We start from the raw sequence: 20,997 nt of genomic DNA, 5'->3' as shown, positions 1-20,997 counted from the left end.
CTCTGTGGCAGGAGGTGACCGGTGGGCGCCCCTCCGCTTAGTGTCGCTGTGGCAGGAGGCGAGCGGCGGGCGCCCCTCCGCTTAGTGTCGCTGTGGTGGGAGGTGAGCGACGGGCGCCCCTCCGCTTAGTGTCGCTGTGGCAGGAGGTGAGCGACGGGCGCCCCTCCGCTTAGTGTCGCTGTTGCAGGAGGCGAGCGGCGGGCGCCCCTCCGCTTAGTGTCGCTGTGGCAGGAGGTGAGCGACGGGCGCCCCTCCGCTTAGTGTCGCTGTGGCAGGAGGTGACCGGTGGGCGCCCCTCCGCTTAGTGTCGCTGTGGCAGGAGGCGAGCGACGGGCGCCCCTCCGCTTAGTGTCGCTGTGGCAGGAGGCGAGCGGCGGGCGCCCCTCCGCTTAGTGTCGCTGTGGCGGGAGGTGCGCTGCTTCTGCCGATGGCAGCGGTGTCAGTGCGGGGTGTCGCCCGCTCTGCCTGCTGTTGGTCCCGCGGTGCCGGTAACAGCGCTCCGGCGATGGCCTCGGCGTTCACCGGCACCACGACCCTGCAGAACCTACGTTTCGACAACCTGGCGCTGCGGTCGCTGCCCGTGGACTCGAGTGACGAACCGGGCAGTCGCCAGGTGCCCGGCGCCTGCTTCTCCCTGGTGCGGCCGGCGCCGGTGGAGGCGCCCCGGCTGGTGGCCTACTCAGCGTCCGCCCTCGCTCTCCTTGGGCTGCGGGAACCGGGCGAGCGGGAGCTGGCCGAGTGCTTCAGCGGGAACCAGGTGCTGAAGGGCTCCCAGCCCGCCGCCCACTGCTACTGCGGTCACCAGTTCGGCTCGTTCGCCGGGCAGCTGGGCGACGGCGCCGCCATGTACCTGGGCGAGGTGCTGGGCGCCGAGGGCCGGAGGTGGGAGCTGCAGATCAAAGGCGCCGGGCCCACCCCTTACTCCAGGTCAGAGCTTTCAAAACGGGGCGTGGGTTCTCCGGCTCCCTCTGCTCGCCCAGGCGGGGCTCAGACTTCCTCAGCCCCGCGGCTCACTTGTTGGTATAGCGACTAGAGCAAAGTCTGGCTTCTCAGAATCAGGCAGATGTCGTGGAATGTATTGCTTTGCGGCAGCAGTACAACGCAGTGTATTAAAATAAAAATTATAAACTGCGATCAGAAGTATATATGAAATAAGTAGTGCAGAAAGAGGGAACTGAGGTAGTGTCCATAGGTTCACTGTGTTGTCAGAGTGGAAGAAGCTGTTCCTGATCGTTGAATGTGTGCTTTCCGGCTTCTGTACCTCCCACCTGATGGTAGCAATGACCTGAGTGATGGGTGCCGACTTTTTGAGGCATTGCTCCTTGAAGATGACCTCAGCTGGGGAGGCTGGTGCCCATGATGGAGCTGGCTGAGTTTACAACTTTTCTGAGGCTTTTTCCAATCCTGTGCAGTGGCCCCTCTGGGTTCATCAGAGACAGGAGCATCCCTACCCTCCTTTTTCCCCCAAATTTCAACCATTGTCACAGAATGGAAGACCCCCGCCATCATTTCCCCTTCATTTTGAGGATGTTTCTATAAATCTAGTTAGTAAATACTGTTGATTTGAAATGTCACTACTTTGGGATCATAGTTTTTAACAGCATTAGATAAGCACGGACTTAATTTCACAGTGTAGTCATAGTGTGGGAGTTATGGAACTATGTATTCTCAATATTCCACAAAATTAGTTATTAAATCCAGTTTGTATATGACATGAGTGACTTGTGTTGCTTGCGTACTATGAAAACGAAGAAGGCCGTTTAGTCATAGTCATACTTTATTGATCCCGAGGGAAGTTGGTTTTTGTTATAGTTGCACCATAAATAGTTAAATAGTAATATGTAAATTATGCCAGGAAATAAGTCCAGGACCAGCCTATTGGTTCAGGGTGTCTGACCCTCCAAGGGAGGAGTTGTAAAGTTTGATGGCCATAGGCGGGAATGACTTCCTATGACGCTCTGTGTTGCGTCTCGGTGGAATGAGTCTCTGGCTGAATGTACTCCTGTGTCCAACCAGTCCATTATGTAGTGGATGGGAGACATTGTCCAAGATGTCATGCAATTTGGACAGCATCCTCTTTTCAGACACCACCGTCAGAGAGTCCAGTTCCATCCCCACAACATCACTGGCCTTACGAATGAGTTAGTTGATTCTTTTGGTGTCTGCTACCCTCAGCCTGCTGCCCCAGCACACAACAGCAAACGTGATAGCACTGGCCACCACAGACTCGTAGAACATCCTCAGCATCGTCCGGCAGATGTTAAAGGACCTCAGTCTCCTCAGGAAATAGAGACGGCTCTGACCCTTCTTGTAGACAGCCTCAGTGTTCTTTGACCAGTCCAGTTTATTGTCAATTTGTATTTAGCTAATCAAGTCAGTGCTAGCACCCAGTAACACAATCTCTCCTTTCCCATACTCCTATCACCTGGTGATGGCTGTCCATTGAGTCCAATGATGACAGGAAACCTGTGCAAGAAAGTTTTTAAAGTGGAAATGCCACTGCACTGGGGTACTTCCACTCGCTCGACCTCAAGTCTGAGCCCAGTGGTACAAACAAGCATCACAAGCTGGGATTTCATTGGTTGCAGTGGATGACCGTGACGTCTGCTGTGCCTTGTCACGCCGTTTGCTCTGCACAAAGTGTTGTAGAGCCACCTTCCTGGCTGTTGGCTCTCACTGTTGATCTCATCCGCCCACTCCGCCAGAACTGTCCTCGCGTGCTAGATGAAACCTGGTTTTGCCTGGTTTCATCTTTTTATAACAGCTACAACTGCCCAGGCCTCGGAGTGTTAGAACAGCTTTCTCATGGTGCGCCAGGCACAGACAGGGGAACCTGGCCTCTAGCAGGTCCTAGAAGGTGGGCACCATCGTAGCATTGCAGTTAGCACAACGCTATTACAGCTTGGGGTGTCAATAGACAATCGGTGCAGGAGTAGGCCCTTCGAGCCAGCACCACCATTCACTGTGATCATGGCTGATCATCCACAATCAGTACCCTTTTCCTGCTTTCTCCCCATATCCCTTGACTCCACTATCATTAAGAGCTCTATCTAACTCTTTCTTGAAAGAATCCAGAGAATTGGCCTCCACTGCCTTCTGAGGCAGAGCATTCCATAGAACCACAACCCTCTGTGTGAAAAAGTTTTTCCTCAACTCCGTTCTAAATGGTCTACCCCTTATTCTTAAACTGTGGCCTCTGGTTCTGGATTCCCCCAACATCGGGAACATGTTTCTTGCCTCTAGCGTGTCCAATCCCCTAATAATCTTATATGTGTCAGAGTTCAAAGTTCAATTCCGACATTACCTTAAGAGTCTGTAAGCTCTCCCTGTGACCGTGTGGCCCCTGCGTGTTCCAGTCAGCTCCCACGGTCCAAAGATGTAGAGGTTGGGTTAATTGACCATTGAGAATTGTTTAGGGTTGATTTGGGAGTTGCAGGGCACTGTAGCTTGAGGGGCCTATTCCGCACTATATCTTTAAGCAAAATAAAACCTTGCCACTCCAAAGCAAATGAAGTATTTCAACAAGGCCTAGACAATGCTCTAGCATAGGCTAATTAGCTGACAAGTAAGCTTGTTCCATATTTTGCCAGACGATGTGACATCTTTCTACGGTATTCAGTGACATTACTATCACAGGCTGCCAGTGATCAAAGTTGACTAGAAAAATAAATGTGGTTACAAGAGCAAGTCGGAGTTTGGGTGTCCTGCACCAAGTAGTTCACCGCCTAACCCTTTCCATCTCCTGCAGAGATTAAATCTGAAGACTAATGGGTTGTTTTCGGTTTGTTTCTGAAATACAGCTCCAACAGCACAAGAATCTTGACACCCAGAACAAAGCAGTATGCTTGGTTGATTCCCCATCATTTATGCCATAGATTAATACCATTAAACAAGGGGTCCATAGACCCCAGGTTGGGAACCCCTGATCTAAACACTCATTCCCTCTGTCCCACAGTGGCACTGAGCCTGCATTCTGTATTCGGAACAACTTCTACAGGGACCTCCACCAGCACATTGAGATTCCACTCCAAGATGCATACTGTCCCAACTTTGAAATATATCATCATTCCTTCATCACTGCAACTAAATATCCCAAACAATGGCATGTGGAATTACTTCATTAGAAGGGCTACAGTAGTTCAAACAAGTGGCCTACTACCATTGTCTGGAAGGCATTTGCATTGGACAATAAATGTTGTCCATGCCAGTGATACTTATGTCCTGAAAAATGATTAAATAACAGAAATATTGCCAAGTGCATTGCTCCCTGGGGCGCTTCTACAGCTCAGGGTGTTTTGGAGTTCAGAGTTCAATTCCTGCGCTGTTCTGTAAGGAGTCTCTGAAAGTCCTCCCCAATGAATGTGGGAGTTTTCCCCGGGTGCTCCGGTTTCCTCCCACACTCCACAGACGTAGCGGTCTGGAGGTTAATTGGTCATTGTAAATCGTCCCATGATTAGGTTTGGCTAAAATCTGGGTTGTGGGGCGACATGGCTCGAAAGATCTATTCCGTGTGGTATTGTTAAATAATTTTACCCCATGATCTCTCCCGATTCCTGATCAAGCAATGACCACAAATGTTTGCCTGCATATTTGAAATGTTTTATGTTTACCTGTTTAGGAAGCTAGAATTTTGCTACTTAACGTCTTTTGCCTCTTTCCTTATCATGTACAACTGTTATTAAAATGCTTGTTTTTAACATTACATTTGGATCATACATTCTAACAGTTCCATTACTAGAATGCACGATATTCTTTCTGATAATTCTCCATGCAATGTTAGTGGAGAGAAATAAGCTACTGCATCATATTTTATCTGTTTAAATACAAACATACTTAATATTTCTGTGGTTTACAGTTCTATATAGCATAGTAAACTTGGACTTAAATATATTTGCGCAGTTCCTAATTTGTGGTTGTGTTCAAATTTATTTTCAACAGACAGTCAGATGGTCGTAAAGTGCTTCGCTCCAGTATAAGAGAATTTCTTTGTAGCGAGGCCATGTACCACCTTGGAATACCGACAACACGAGGTGGAACTTGTGTAACATCCAATTCTAAAGTCATCAGGGACATATTCTATGACGGGCATCCAAAATATGAAAGATGCACTATTGTCCTCCGTATTGCCCCGACATTTCTACGGTATTTCTATTTTTGGTGTGATCTGTATCCATTTTTAGTATTTTACAAATATAAATTTTAGTTAATGAGTCATTAATATATCTTGTTTAATTAAATTAGATTTGGATCTTTTGAGATCTTTAAACCTGTGGATGAGCACACAGGTCGAAAGGGACCTAGTACTGGTAGAAATGATATTAGAATTCAAATGCTTGACTACGTCATCGAGACATTCTATCCTGAAGTTCAACATGCATATCGTCAGGACAAGGCACAGCGGAATGCCGCTTTCTTCAGAGAGGTAACAATTTGTCGGTTCTGCGTTTATGCTCGTTTGCTTACCATCGGAAGAATGTGGGGACTTAATTTACATTACATTTTTTCAAGTTGGTACTGTGGCAATAAAAAGTTTATATTCACCTTTCAAATTTGAAATCTAGCAGGGGCCAGGAAGTTTAATTTATTACTACATTAACTTGATCTCAGCTGAGGTAAAGAATACCAAAATGGCTCCTTGCATAGGCAAGAAGGTTTAAAGATGAGCCCGAAAGAAGAGTAAGGACATATTGGGGTCTCACAGGTAGATGGGGTTGTAAAGAAAGCTTTTGCACATTGGCCTCCATAAATCAAAGTATTGAGTACAGTATATTGAACTTTGTTAGATGTACTAATTGTGTGTAGTTTTGATCACCTGTCTATAGCAAAGATGTAAATAAGGTTGAAAAAGTACAGAGAAAATTTACAAGGACATTGCTGGGACTGGAAGACCTGAGTTATAAGGAAGGGTTGGATAGGTTAGCATTTTATTCCTTGGAATGTAGAAGATTAAGGGGAGATTTGATAGAGGTATACAGAATTATGTGGGTTATAGATCGGGCAAATGGAAGCAGACTTTTTCCACTGAGGGGTGAGACTACAACCAGGGGTCATGGGTGGTGGTGAGAGTGTGGAACAAGTGGTGCATGCGAGCCCAATTTCAATGTTTAAGAGAAGAGAAGCTCAGTGTGGACTCAAAGGGCCTGATTCTGTGCTGTACTTTTCTGTGACTCTATAACAATAGTTTACTGTGTCGCTAACAAAGTTAAAGTGCTTAAAGCAAGTGTAAATAATAATAATAACCAACAGGAGACCATTCAGACCACTGGATTCATAAGAGCAATTCCGTTTGTTACATCCAGTCATTCCTTAATTCCCTGTATCCCTGTATAATTATTTTTCCAACATACAAATTTCCTTCAATATTTTTGCCATTAACCTACAATGTGATCGTTTACAGTAGCCAGTTAAGCAGAGCATGTGTTTGGGATGTGAGTGGAAACACGTGGTCATTGGGAGGATGTATACAATGAGTCAGAGGTCAGCCCTGACCATGGTGAGGCAGCAGCACCAACTGCCATGCCATCATGCTGCCTATTTATTCAAAATCTTGAGGCCTCTGTTGGTCGAGTAGACGATGGATGTTTCATCCTAGCTGTCTATGTGCTACACAGGCCAGGGCAGTAGGATATGCAGAGCAAGCCGTTGCCTGTGCCGCAAGCTGACCCGCTCCATGCAACTGATGAACCCAAAGGAGCGGCAGAGACCGATACCCGTTGGCACCAGTGGCTTCTCAAGAGTTGCCAGTCAGCATTGAACTCAACATAGGACTGCCTTAGGGATCCCAGCTCCAGATTGTTTCTCCTGGGTTTACTCCCAAAGCCTTCCCCATGAGTGGGTATAGCCACAAGGCAGTAGAGATAAAATCAATTTTCCTTCTAGATGAGCTGCCAACCACAGCTGAAGAGCCCCATCTGCCCAAAGTGACTGGTTTTAAGGCACCAGTAACGTACCTTTGCCCCTTCTCCTGTCAGTAGAAACGGTCCTGCTGGGTTTAGTAACTGAAGATTCTGAAGAATCTACCCTGGCTTCAAAGCAAAGAGGCTGTTGTTATTGATGATCAGTATTGAGTACTGTGGCGATGGTACAGTACTGTGGGAAAAAGTCTCAGGAACATGTATATAGCTAGGGTGCCAAAGACTTTTGTACAGTACTGTAGTAAGTTTATGTTTTCCACTGTACTGCTGCAAAAAACAAATGTCATGACACGTGTGAGTGATGATAAACCTGATTCTGATATGGGTCTCTTGTGGACTGAGAGTGTGAAGGGGGCAGGGAGAGGGGAATCGTGGTTTGAAAAAGGGAATTGAGAGAGGAAGGAGTGGGAGACATTGTCTAATGATCAATAAACCAACTTGTTTAGTTTGATTGCCTAGTGCCTCGGGCCTGGGTGTGTCATGCCCCCCGCCACCCCCCCCATGTCACCTGTCCACACCCCTCCCACGGCACTCCACCCTCGCCATTCTCAACATCCTTTTCTCCCAACAGATTTACAAACTCTTTTTCCGCGTCACATTGACAAACACAGTATTGTGCCAAAGTCGTAGGCAGGTTGGGTGACCCCGATCAAATGACAAAGATTTGGCACATTTAACATTTTGACCATTTAGAAACTGGATATACTGAGGTTTAGTTGTTTGATCCTTCAAAGCTCAGAGTAATTTATTAGCAAAGTACATATGTGTCACCATATACTACTCTGAGATTCATTTTCTTATGGGCATACTCAAAAAATCTATAAAATGACATCCATAACAGAGTCACTGGAAGGCCGCCCAACTTTCAATCAGTGTGCAGAAGACAATAAATTATGCAAATACAAACAGAAATAAGTAATAATAAATATTAGAAAGATGAGATGAAGTGTCTATTGGATGTGGGAACATTACAATGATGGGGCAAGAGAAGTTGAGTGAAGTTATCCCCTTTGGTTCAAAAGCCTGATGGTTGAGGGATAGTAACAGTTCCTGAATCTGGAAGTGTGAGTCCTGAGGCTCCTGTACCTTCCTCCTGAGGGCAGCAGCCAGAAGAGATCATGACCTGGGCGGTGGGGATCCCTGATGATGGATGCTGCTTTCCTGCAACAGTGTTCCATTCAACTGGTATGAAGATAACTGAACACAAACAGCAACCAATTTCCTTGAATTTGGGAAGTTTTCAAAATGTAATTATTAAATCGAATTATTGACTTTAATATATAGCCAAGAATGGTCCCACATGAGATGGGTGGAGGAAGAGTGTTCTCCCCTAGTTAGGTCAGAGCTTCGAACTGTGGAGTAGAGTTGTGGTCGCAGGATATGGTATAAGAGACATAGGAATGATAGGACATAAATTTGTTCATTCAGAGAGAAGTGTACCTGTAGAATTCTATACCACAGGAGCCTGTGGAGGCCAAGTTGATGAATATATATATATATACGGAGGCATGGTAACATAGTGGTTAGCACAGTGCTTTACAGTACAGGCGACCCGGGTTCAATTCCTGCCACTGCTTGTGAGGAGTTTGTACGTCCTCCCCGTGACTGTGTGGGTTTCCTTCAGGTTTTCCAGTGTCCTCCCACAGTCCAAAGACATACCGGTTGGTAGGTTAATTGGTCATTGTAAATTGTCCCATGATTAGACTAGGGTTAAATCGGGGAATTGCTGGGCAGTGGTGGCTCGAAAGGTCAGAAGGGCCTATTCCGTGCTGTATCTCAGTAAATAAACATTTTTTGGACAACGGAAAATCTAAGAGGGATACAAAGATAGAGTAGGAATGTGGTATTTAAATTGGGAATATAGTAATCCAGTTGAGAATCAGGCATGATGGTGGTATTGAATGGTGGAACAGCCTGGAAGGCCTGAATGGCCTGCTGCCATTCCTCCTCTTCTCTGTTTCTAAATCTACAGGTAACCAAGCGGACAGCCAGACTGGCTGCTGAATGGCAAAGTGTTGGCTTTTGTCATGGTGTTCTAAATACAGACAACATGAGTATTATTGGACTCACCATCGACTATGGACCTTTTGGCTTTATGGACAGGTATATAGACTTCGAACATATCTAGGAATAATTCTATCCAAATACACCATAGCTTTCAGTCTGTAAGATCCTGTTTACTGCAAGTCATGTTAATATTGTAACAGCCTTTACAAGGAGGTTATTAAATAAAAACAGTAAATGTTGAAAGGTGAAATATTAACATAATTTTTCTCTCCATAGATGCTGACTGGCCTGTTGTTTTCAGCACTTTCTGTTTTCATTTCAAGTTTTCAACATTTGCCTTTTTCAAGTTTATTAAATATTTATGTTGCTATATTTATTATTTTGCCCACACACTGCCTTTTTAGCTGGGTGAGGGAGTTTCTGCTTTGAAACTCTCCAAGCGTTTGTATATGCTGCATATCAGCCTGAGATAGGTGCAGACTTTTGTACAATTAATATCCTATCTTAGAATTTCAGCATCTTGAAAAGTAATGATGTTGCATTGACACATAAGTTAGAGCATTGAACAGAAATAAGCCCTTTGGACCACCATGTCTGTGCTGATAATTTCAGTAATAATTTGTGCATTCTTAATTCCCTTGTATTTGTACCATTGCCTTTGGACTCTTAAAGAAAATAAATATTGAATTCTGAATCGGTTTTCCATTAACTAAAAATCAAAATCTAGTTAGTATTTTCTTTTTAATTTTCCTGGAACTTCATAAGTCAAGTTTCAAACTCTGGTTTAAAAAAAACTGTTAGAACTATGGTTATGTAAACATAATGTAACAGGAATGTGATGTTGTACTCTCCAGTTGATGTGATGCTGTGTTTTCGACTGTAGACACATCATGAATATTGTTGTTGCTACATTTCTATTCCCTCCAGCTATTTGTTGTGCCCAAACAAAAGCATTTATAAGCAACTGAATCAAAACTTGATCTATGTGATGGCAGTTTTTTTAAACTCAGCAGTTAACTGTTTCTTATATCCAGGGCCTGCACTAGATATACAAACGTAGTACAGAATAGCACCTTATGCTTTTCATCTAATAATGGTCAATGCTGGACCAAAAGATTGCCAACTGAGACTGTAACTGTTAATTTATAGAACATAGTAAAGCTCTGGACAGGCCATTGGTCCCTCAATGTTGTGGTGATGTTGATGCCAATTTATACAAAATGTCCTCCTCCTGTGTAACCTGTGTCCCACCATTCCCTTCACATTCATGTGTCTAAGACAGAGGTTCCCAGCATTTTTTTTTGTCATAGACCTTTACCATTAACTGAGGAGTCCATGGATTCAAGGTTGGGGACTCCTGATCTTTCTTAAACTCCATTAAACTGCCTGCTTCTACTACTACCCTGGTAACCCATTCCAGGCATCTACTTGCCCCTCACATAGTCTTCAAGCTCCCTCATTCTAATCTTAAAATTATATCCTCTACTGTTTGATATCTCTACCCTAATAATTCACACTAATTAAAAAATGACAAATTGTGGGAAAAGGCTAGATTATAATGTTTTACTTAATTCTAATACATTTGTTAAATTAAACAGTAGTTGTAGTAAAGGTCAGGAAGTTGTGGTCACTGTGCTGACCTGAGATATCTGACCCCTGACCTGGTTTGTTGCCTAGCACCAAATCCAATATGGCTCTTCCTCAAGACTGCCTGTCAACATATTGAGTCAGGAATTCTTCCAGGACACACCTAACAAGTTTTGCCCCATTCAAACTTTTGCACTAAGGAGGTGCCAATCAATATTAGGAAAGTTGAAGTCTCTCCCCCCCCCCCCCCCCATGACAACAACCCTGTTATTTTTGCACCTTTCCAAAATCTGCCTCCCAATCTGTTCTTCAGCATCTCTGTTACTGTTGGGGGAATTCTATAAACTAGTTAAGGTTATGGATAACCAAATAAAGTAATTTATTTTACTGCAAAGATTATATTAACAATGATCAATATAATGACTCATTTCTTCCTCCAACCATTTAAGGTTTGATCCGGATTATGTATGTAATGCTTCTGATAACAGAGGCCGCTATGCTTATAACCGACAGCCTGAAATCTGTAAGTGGAACCTGGGCAAACTGGCAGAAGCCTTGGTTCCTGAGCTGCCCCTGGAAGTGGGCCAGTCTATCGTTGAAGAAGAATTTAATTCAGAGTTTGACCAACACTTCCTGCAAAAGATGAGAAAGAAATTGGGACTACTTAGATGTGAGAAGGCAGAAGATGAAGAATTAGTTTCTGATCTTTTGCGTGTTTTCCATTTAACAGGTTTGTAGGATAGTTTATGCTTTTTTCAGAAGTAAATATAACTGCAAATGTTAAGACAATTTAACACAAGATTACTTACAAACTGTTCTTAATTTTTGATTCTATTTTCCCACTCTAACCATTCCTTAAAAATAATTGCTACTGTCTCCCTAATTCTATCTGTTTTTCTTTTTTTCCAATCACCTTGAAGATGAAATCAATTTATTAAAATTTAGAATGGGAGGCTTGAAAGAGAAGGGTTAGCGATTTAATTTAACTTTTTAATATATACTTACTGTAATTTGTAGTTTTTATTATGTACTGCAATGTACTCCTACTGCATAACAACAAATTTCACAACCCATACCAGCAATATTAAACCTAATTCTGATTCTGAATAGCATCCATCCTTGGGTGCTAGAGAGAGAGAAAGGTCTTCCTACAAACACCTTTTGAACAGCCTGTTACATGAATGAGCAGTTGTGAGATCAGTGGGATGGATTTTCTGGCTGCTGCAGAACTGCAAGTGACGGTTCTTGACACTAGCTGGAATTTTTCAGCTATGTCCTTGATGACTATGTCCTTTTTGTGAATCCTGTCTTAACAACGTAACATCTGGGCCAGTAGCGGTACTTATTTTAAAACAGTCATTAATACTTCAGTAGTAATATCTTTTGAAAGAATATCATTATTACTCAAAGACTTAGGCTGAACCTGCTAATTTCAATTATTCAAAATACATCTATTATCAAAGTATGAATACAGAATACAACTCAGAGAATCATTTGCCCACAGGCAGCCATAAAACGAAGAAACACCATGGAACCCATTAAAGAAAACATAAAACAAAACGTGATAAAAGCACAAATTGCAAAAAGCAAGCAGGAAACACATGGAACATCAAACCAGGAGTCCAGTAGTATTCAGTTTAATTCAGTTCAGTGTCGCACCATTAGTACACTGCAGGCTGCGGGGCAAAGCAATTTTCACTGAAGCACCCCTGACCGCATCCATCACCCTGATCAAACCGCTCAAAAGCAGCAATAAAAAACAGAAACTAGAAACCAGGAACACGTGCAACATGAACCCCAAAGTCCCCCAAAACAAGTCCACACCCTCTAATTAATCCTTGCAACGTGGATCTCAAGACTGGTGCGCTTTCCTCCGACAGCAGCTAGCAAGAGAGAGAGGAAGACCAGTCAAACGCAGGCAGACGACTTTATTATTAAGAATGGCAAGGTAAAATTTGAAATAGTTCTCCAGAATATCTGTTCCAGTGGGGTAGCCCTCCTTCATAGGCATCTTCTGCCATGTGGGACCTCGGTTTGTGGCCTCATTTCTGACTTGTGAACTGTTTTAGTTATGAACAATTCTTAGTAATAGAGCCGTGCTGTAACCTGGGGACGAACTGTATCCTAAATGCCTTTGCCTAGATATCAATGTAATTGGTATTTTTTATGTTGTGGAATTTGAATCAATTACTGGCCATAAAGGTGTCCCAGAATATCTTGTGGCCATGGACCTCACATTTTTTAACTCCTGGTAGAGTTGCCAGTCTCACTGAAAGATTCTCAAACAGTATGAGGGAAGGAATAAGCACATTTTTAGTAGTTTATAAAATGAAGAGTGTGAATACCAGATCTTAATAAAATTATTTTCAATCCATTAGATTTTGAAGTATTTACATATGGCAATTATAATCCAATTCTAAGTAATTAGATTTGGGCATCACAAAAGCATACCGGTTAGTGTGACACTATTACAGTTCAGGGTGTCAGAGTTAGGAGTTCATTCCCGGCGTCCTCTGTAAGAAGTCTCCATACACCCTCCTCATGGAACACGTGGTTTTCTCTGGTTTCTTACCACAGTCCAAGAAGTACTGGATAGGTTAATTGGTCATTGTAAATTGTCCCGTGATTAAGCTAGGATTAAATTGGATTTGTCAGGGGTTGCTGGGGCAGCGCGGCTCAAAGGGCCAGGAGGGCCTATTCCACGTTGTATCGCTAAATAAAATAAATATTTTATGTTCAAGGAGCTTAACAACGAATTGTGGATTTTTTTAATGCTTGTTTGCTTTCTTTTACATAAAAAGCTCAGTTTTTACAGGGTATTTTACATAATGGTATTTTGTAAATAGATGTAGGAATGCTAAGTCACAGAGAGTAACAGTATTTCCTCATCAGTTGTGGAGATCCCAAGGATGCCCCGCCTTTCACAATGTAATGACACCCATACGACTACAAAATCCAGTCCCATATGCTTACTGTTATATTTGTACAAAAACTGCAAATTAAAAGGGTTAGAAATTCAAGCACATTTTAGATGACATGTTTTTGTTTCATTCAGGTGCGGATTTTACAAACTGCTTCCGTTTACTTAGTAATTTTCCAATTCCTGGATCAGCCACATCTTTCACTTTGGGAGATTTCCTTGGAAAACTAATTGAGCAATGTGCATCACTGGAAGATCTGAAATTAGCTTTCACTCCAGCTATGGATCCTCGGTAAGAAAGTGCAGTGCTTTTCTATATTCTGATTCATACATTTCTATATTAAGATAAGCTTGCGCCTAACCAACTTGATTAAAATTTTGCCAAGAAGATTTATTGTTTGTTATTTTTCTCAATAGTCTTAATAAAACAATTAAATACTCACTGGTGTGTAAAAGTACCTGATTAATTCTGCTCACGCAGTTCAGCAGTTATTGAAGTGAAAAACTGCAGACATTGCAAATCTGAAACTAAAGTAGAAAATGTCACAAACACTCAGCAGGTCAAGCAGCATCTGCAGGGAGAGAAAATAAAGTTAATGCGAGAGTAGCTGGCCTAACATAAACCGGCCTGTTTTAACAGATGCTAAATGCTGAATATCTCTAACATTTTGTGTGTGTGTTATTTGGATTTCCAGCATCTGCACATTTTCTCTTGTTTCTGTTTTATCAGAAATAGTTTTATGAAATTGTTGAATTCAACATTGAGTCCTAAGGTATGTAACATGCCTAAATATGGGAAATGAGCCTAGACTACGTCCTCAGATTTACTCTAGGCATCATTGGAACACTGTGAGAAAGCAAAAAAACAAAGAGCTCTGAGCAAAGTGGGGAATTGAAGTGACCGACTGGTGACTAGAATGGTGTACTGCAATGTTTTGCATGTGTATAATGCAGCCTTCCCTACATGGAGAAACTGAAGACAGATTGGGAATTCACAATGCTGAACACCTCAGTTTATCCCACCTGAGGAATCCTGAACTTTTTGTTGTCCTTTCCTTTAATCCTCCATTCCACCCTTTGACCTCTCTCTTGCTGGCTTCCTACATTTTTCTAATGATGCTGAATATGAAATAGAGGACCAGCACCACATCTTCCGTCTGGTATGTTGCAGGCCCCCAAACACTGTTAATTCAGCACCTTTAACAAGCTAGTTCTGATGTAAGGTCATCTACATCTAAATTTAACTGGCCTTTTTGTTGTCTCTTTGTAGATACCATATTGTCTGCTGGGTGTTTCAGATTTGTATCCATCATATTCCTTTCTCTCTCCACCTGCCAGTACTAGAAATAAAAAAGTAAAAAAGCAGAACTTCCTGGTGGCCTAACATTTTAATTCCCATTCCCGTTGTGACATGTCGGTCCATGGCCTCCTCTTGTGCCAAGGTGCCTCAGGGTGGAGGAGTAACACAATATATTCAGTCTCAGTTGCCTCCAACTGATGGCATGAATATTGATTTCTCCGTGTGGTTAAAAAAAATATCCTCCCCCCCCCCCCCCCCCAATATTCCCCACTCTGGCCTCTTACCTCTTCTCACCTGCCTAACACTTCCCCATGGGTCCCCTCCCCCTTCCCTTTCTCCTATAGTCCACTCTCCTCTCCTATCAGATTCCTTCCACTCTACCTTTCCCACTCACCCAGCTTCACCTCTCACCTTCCAGCTATCCTTCCCCTCCCCACACCTTTTTATTCTGGCACATTCCCCATTCCTTTCCAGTCCTGAAGAAGGGTCTCTCTTGGCCCAAAACATCGACTGTTTATTAATTTCCATAGATGCTGCCTCCAGCATTTTCTGTGTGTGGAAATATCTGCATTGCCAGGACAACTTCTGTCTTCACCCTTCCATCCCTCCGTCTGCAAGTTGAAACACATTTGCTTTCTCACATTTCCAGTTCTGGTAAAGAACTTTTGGCCTGAAAGGTTGACTTTCATTGGTTCTCACAGATGCTATCTAACTCCTGAATGTTAATGTCATTGTTTCAGCATAACATCAACTCTGATATGCTTTATATACAATAATTTGTGTTTGAAAACATACATTTTTAAAAGGTTTAATTTTTTTAAGTGCTTTGAGTTAGATTGAATTTTTCAGATTATGACTTGGTGTTCTGATTGTCCACACAGGCAGCTGTCCATTTTGCTGGCCCTATCTCAATCGAATCCACAGCTCTTTGAACTGATTGGTGACAAAAGGGGAGTTGCTAAGGAGCTGGATCGAATAGAGCGCTTCTCAGAGCTCCAGCAGATGACAACAGAAGAGCTACAAAACAAACTCAAGAAAGCCTGGACAGACTGGCTACAAAAATACAGGTTAGAAATTGCAACAAAAATCAATCTACAGTTGAAATAAGCATTGTAAAAATCTTACTGTATTGAGATAGGCCCTTCCGACCTTTGAGCTGCCGCCCCCAACAACTCCCAATTTAATCCTAGCCTAATCGTGGGACAGTTTACAATGACAATTGGCTGGTACATCCTTGGACTGGGGGAGAAAACCCACACAGTCATGGGGAGAACATGCAAACTCCTTACAGGCAGCGGCGGGAATTTAGGACAGGTAGAGTCACTTGGGCCATTATATCTGCACTGGCTAAAAGAGAACTTCCTATTCCATTCCCACATTCCAGCACCAGGAAAGAGCCCTGCAAGTCATGGCTGTTCAAGTACCCATCCTAGGACACTTTCATGTCATTGAAGTTTGTGTCTGTCTTTTCAGGCAGTAGACTCCTGGACACTCACCACACATGATATTTTCTCAACTTCTGTTCCCTCTAGCTAAAATAGATATTTCCATTTACTCAAGCTAGTTTTATACACCCCAGTTAGATCTCCACTTGGTAGATTTTGATTTTTATGAGTCATAGTTTTTTTTTCTTGCATTTATGGATTCAGTAAGGAATGAACTTGTACAACTAATACTTCATGTTTAACCAACTCACAAATTGTATTGTATTTTTCAAAGTTTGCTAGATTGCAATTTACTTTTCTATATTTAAGTACAAAACTTTATTAGAAAAAACTCTTATTTCTTAATTTTAAAATCTATTTAATTGTTTCTACAAAGTTCAAGCTCTAAATTGTATTAAGTGTTCGGTATGAAGATGTCAATGCTAATGACTGAATTCCCCATTTTGAAGTGTATTTGAAAGGGTTATTGTGCACTGATATTTATGAGTATTCATCTTTGAGCCTTCATGGTGCTTTATCTGATTAGATGTGGATATTCCATTTTTCTGTTGCCTTTCAGGTCTCGTTTGGAGAATGAAGCGGAGGGTGCTGATGATGTTGATGAACTAAACACTAAACGAGTGGAAGTGATGAATGCAAACAACCCAAAATTTATCCTGAGAAATTACATTGCACAAAATGCAATATCAGCAGCGGAGGATGGGGACTTCTCAGAGGTGGGTAAATTTCAATAAACTAATTTCAAAATAATTACATGCAAAATAGAAATCCTTCTGCAGATCAGTGTTTGAGGACAAAACATTAAATTTTACATGACAATAGATGTAAGTTAGGTAAGAATAGCATTCCAACTCACCCAGATATTATGGTTCAAAATCTTTAATAAATGCAGCCCCTACCTTCTGCAGCATTCATTGATTAATGACAATTACTCCTGTCAAAGGAAGAATTTCCTTTGCAAAATCTCAAAATACTATGTTCTAAAATAATTGTAAAGGACTGTTTTAGTCAATATTTAGATTTTTAATCAAGACTTATTTTCTTTGCTCTTCCAGACTTGCTGTAAGATGTTAAATATCCCTAAAATTTGCATGAGTCGCCCTGCAGATATATGTGTATATAAAATGGTGGTGGAGAATGCAGATATCTACTATGGAAAATACTAAATACCCTTTCCCTGAAACTAGTTCAAATTTTCAGTTTAAACGTGTTCATACTGTAGATTATAGATTACAATCAGTACAAGTAATGAATTTTATTTGAATTGTGAAAAAAGACTGCATAAATTTTCAATCAAATCATCTTGAATCATTTATTACAATGCCAGGAAATAATTATTCTATTCTAGTAGAAATGGGTAAGTTGAGTCAATTAATTAGACCATAAGACATTGGAGCAGAATTAGGCCATTCAGCCCATCAAGTCTCCTCTGCCATTCCATCATGACTGATTCATTTCTCTCTCAACCTTGTTCTCCTGCTTTCTCCCGGTAACCTTCCATGCCCTGACCTACCTCCACTTTAAATACATTCAATGAACTGGCCTCATCAGCCACCTTTAACTGCACTCTGTTAAATAAATTCCTCATCTCCATTGTAGATGGATATCCATCTATTCTGAGGTTCTGCCCTCCGGTCCCCCATTATAGGAAACATCCCCTCTACATCCACTCTATGTAGGTCTTTAAGGGTTCGATAGGTTTCAATGATCTCTCTTCCCCCCCCCCCCACTTCTAAATTCCAGTGAGTACAGGCCCAGAGCTGTCACTGCTGCTCATATGATAAGCCTCTCAATCCTGGAATCATTTTCGTGAACCTCTTTTGAACCCCCTCCAATGTCAGCACATCCCTTCCTAGATAAGGGGTCCAAAACTGCTCACAGTACTCCAAGTGAGGCCTCACCAGTGCTTTATAAAGTCTCAGCATTACATCCTTGTTTTTATATTTTAGTCCTCTCAAAATCAATGCTAAATTGCATTTGCCTTCCTCAACACCGATTCAGTGTGTGGTTAACCTTGAGCAAATCCTGTACGAGAACTCCCAAGTCCCTTTGCACCTCAGATTTTTGAATTTTCTCCCCATTTAGAATATATTCTACACTTTTATTCCTTCTACCAAAGTGCATGACCAGACACTTCCTGACATTGTATTCCATCTGCCGCTTCCTTGTCAATTGTTTATTAAATGAAAGTAGCAAAAAAGAACTGTCTTTAAAAACTGTTGATCAAAGCTAAGGATTTAAAATTGTTTGGAATTTCTGATTTAGATGTAGTTAGCAAATTTCATAGTGAGCTGTTTTGGCCATGCTTAAAAGTCGATCATGTTCCTTTAGGTTAGACGGGTTTTAAGGCTTCTTGAGCAACCATACAGTGAGGGACCGTGTGTGGATGAAGACCTGGTCCAAGAAGCAACAGAGGAGGCTATAGCATCATGTGATCAATTAAGTAGCAAGAGAATACCATACCACAGCAAGCCACCGGACTGGGCTGGGAAACTTTTAGTTACCTGATCTTCATAACAACCTTGTTTTGGCTTCTTGTTAACTCACAGCTGTTAGAAATTGACTGTTAAACTGAAGTTTCCTGTACACAGTGGAGAAGCCACAACAAGGTAAATAGAGTACCACTTTTTCCTCGCAACAGATGTAAAATGGAGATTTCGCTGTACGAAAAGCAGTACCGGATGATTCTTAAGTCTTTCTGCCTCATTGGAATATAAAGAATAAGTTACCTTGACCACAATGTAGTCAGCTGAAACACAGCATGAAAACCTTAGGGATAGGAAATGTTGAAATGTCTATTTAAAGATTACATGTCTCTTTGATACATGAATTGTTTGAGATTGTTGGAGTGAAATGCTAACAGTTTTGCAAGCAGCTATAGTATAGAAACAGGCCCTACCATCTGAACCAGCCTCCTAGTACCTATATATGCAGTACTCTTATTTTCCACTATGCAGGTCATTGCCTTCTATGCTTTGGCATTTGGCATTTCACATGCTCGCCTGTGCAGTTGTATCCGCAGTCAGGATGATATATTTCGTTTGCAACTGCAGTAAAGGTTTGTAATAAGAAGACTAACTATAGAAGTCTATTTTTTTTAAAAAGCCTAATTCATGTTTTTTGGATGATGTGAGGATTAAATTTCTATATGTTTAGTAGAAAACAGACTGCTGACAACATGAATGAGTAAGCAATGCACAGTATTCATAGGAATAGTTGGTTTAGGAGTCAGGAGTTTGTGTAATTGTAAACTAAACATTACCATTTGGAACCACTGATTAAAGTATGTTGAGTGATTTTACCATAAGTTTTGAAGACAAGAATTTTATTCAGCTGAAGGGCACATTAATTGTTACTGTATTCAGTTCCTTTAAGTATTTCAGTCATGAAATTACATTGCCTTAATGAGGATATAGAACTTTGGACTGAGGCAGAGAGTTAGGAGTCTAGATGAATATTCGTAGCTCAGATTGAGGCGTTGATCTGATGTTTGCCAAGCTTGGCAATCAGCTAGCGGGCGTTTCGTCACCAGCTGAGGTGCTGCTTTAAATTGGAAATGGAAACTCCAGATAAAATCTGTAATCATGAATACAAAAATATCAACCCTGATACACTGGGCTATTTTTGTAAGATGTGGAAACTGCTGTACTCTTAAAATTCTCAGCATTAAGAAATGTTAACGCACAAACAGGCTATAGTTCCTTGCATGGTAATTTGCACTGTACTTCCTCAATGATTATTTTTATATAAGTTGACACTATTCAAAGTAGCATTTTGGTTATGAAGGATTAAACAGAACTGATGCTTTTTAAAATTTATGCAAATTGTTCAGCTACTTTGCTTTATCAGTATGATGGTAAATAAGCCATTAACGGGTACAATAAATGAATAAAAGAACAGTACATTTTTTTTATATTGTGTGTACATTATTAGAACATTGCTAAAATACTTCACATCCAGTGAAGGAGGTATTTCAGAAAGTGCATTACCATTTCAACCTTGCACTGTAGGGGCATTGAACTCTATCTCTGTTCATCTACTCTTACCCCATCTTCCTGCCAATAGAATGGGGATAGAATTCTGCTTGCCTTTACCATACCATGGGTCTCTCCATCCAGTATATCATCCTCTGTAACTTCCAACATCTGCAATGGGATTCTACCACTAAATGCTTCTTTCCCTCTCCCCCACTCTGTATTTTCCACAGGGATCACTCTCTCCGTGATTCCCTTGCCCACTCGTTCCTCCGCACTGATCTCTGTCCGAACATTCATCCCTGTAAATGCTGCACTAGGGAAGCTTTTAAATACCAATGGAAGGTAACTCAAAAAGCCATTAAGAAGGTAAAGATGGAATATGAAAGTAGGCTACCCAATAATACTAAAGAGGATACCAAGCAAGGGAAAAGACCAAGATATAAAAGCAAGGCACAGGTTCCAATGGACTTTGACAAATACATAAAAGCTAAGGTGTGCTGTAAATCTTCATCTCATTGTAGTAAAGCAAAGTTATAACCAGATCCTACAAGGTAACACATCATGTATCACCTATACATTACCACACCATGGCCAAATTCAAGAGATGAAACACTTATCAAAATGTGTCAAAATACAAGGAAAAAGTAGCATGTGAGTAACCATTACAAAACAATTAAAATTACCTGAGGTCATCTACATTTTTATGTGGCTAAAATTCTTCTGGATTGCATAGCCAGATCATAGTAAATGTTAATTTTGTTAAATTATCACTATCTACAGGCAAAAATCTAAAATTAAAATTCATCATTTTGGGTTTTGCAATGTTTGTAAATTCTAGCATAAAGAA

At 41.6% G+C, this 20,997-nt stretch overlaps 1 protein-coding gene across 4 annotated transcripts in view; it reads left to right on the top strand.

Moving 5' to 3' along the window:
• Positions 1–412: 412 nt before the first annotated feature.
• The window catches only part of selenoo1 (selenoprotein O1), a 47,756-nt gene continuing 27,171 nt past the window's right edge, over positions 413–20,997 (top strand). For 2 of the 4 annotated variants that reach the window (XR_011882945.1, XM_072241379.1), the window contains exons 1-8: positions 413–927; positions 4,939–5,142; positions 5,242–5,422; positions 8,887–9,017; positions 10,958–11,238; positions 13,564–13,720; positions 15,610–15,795; positions 16,733–16,889. Coding sequence is in view for 3 of the 4 variants with exons in the window: in XM_072241379.1 (XP_072097480.1) it covers positions 428–927; positions 4,939–5,142; positions 5,242–5,422; positions 8,887–9,017; positions 10,958–11,238; positions 13,564–13,720; positions 15,610–15,795; positions 16,733–16,889 (1,797 nt within the window). In the remaining variant the exon portion in view is untranslated. Of the gene's footprint in view, positions 928–4,938; positions 5,143–5,241; positions 5,423–8,886; positions 9,018–10,957; positions 11,239–13,563; positions 13,721–15,609; positions 15,796–16,732; positions 16,890–18,504; positions 20,076–20,997 lie in introns of those variants that run through there. The other 2 variants (XM_072241378.1, XM_072241380.1) reach the window with 2 other exon arrangements.

This window comes from Mobula birostris, chromosome 23 (assembly GCF_030028105.1).
Source record: "Mobula birostris isolate sMobBir1 chromosome 23, sMobBir1.hap1, whole genome shotgun sequence".
In the NCBI taxonomy this organism is placed as follows: domain Eukaryota; kingdom Metazoa; phylum Chordata; class Chondrichthyes; order Myliobatiformes; family Myliobatidae; genus Mobula; species Mobula birostris.
The sequence above is the reverse complement of the archived record's forward strand: the minus strand, read 5'-3'. Positions and strand labels throughout refer to the sequence as shown.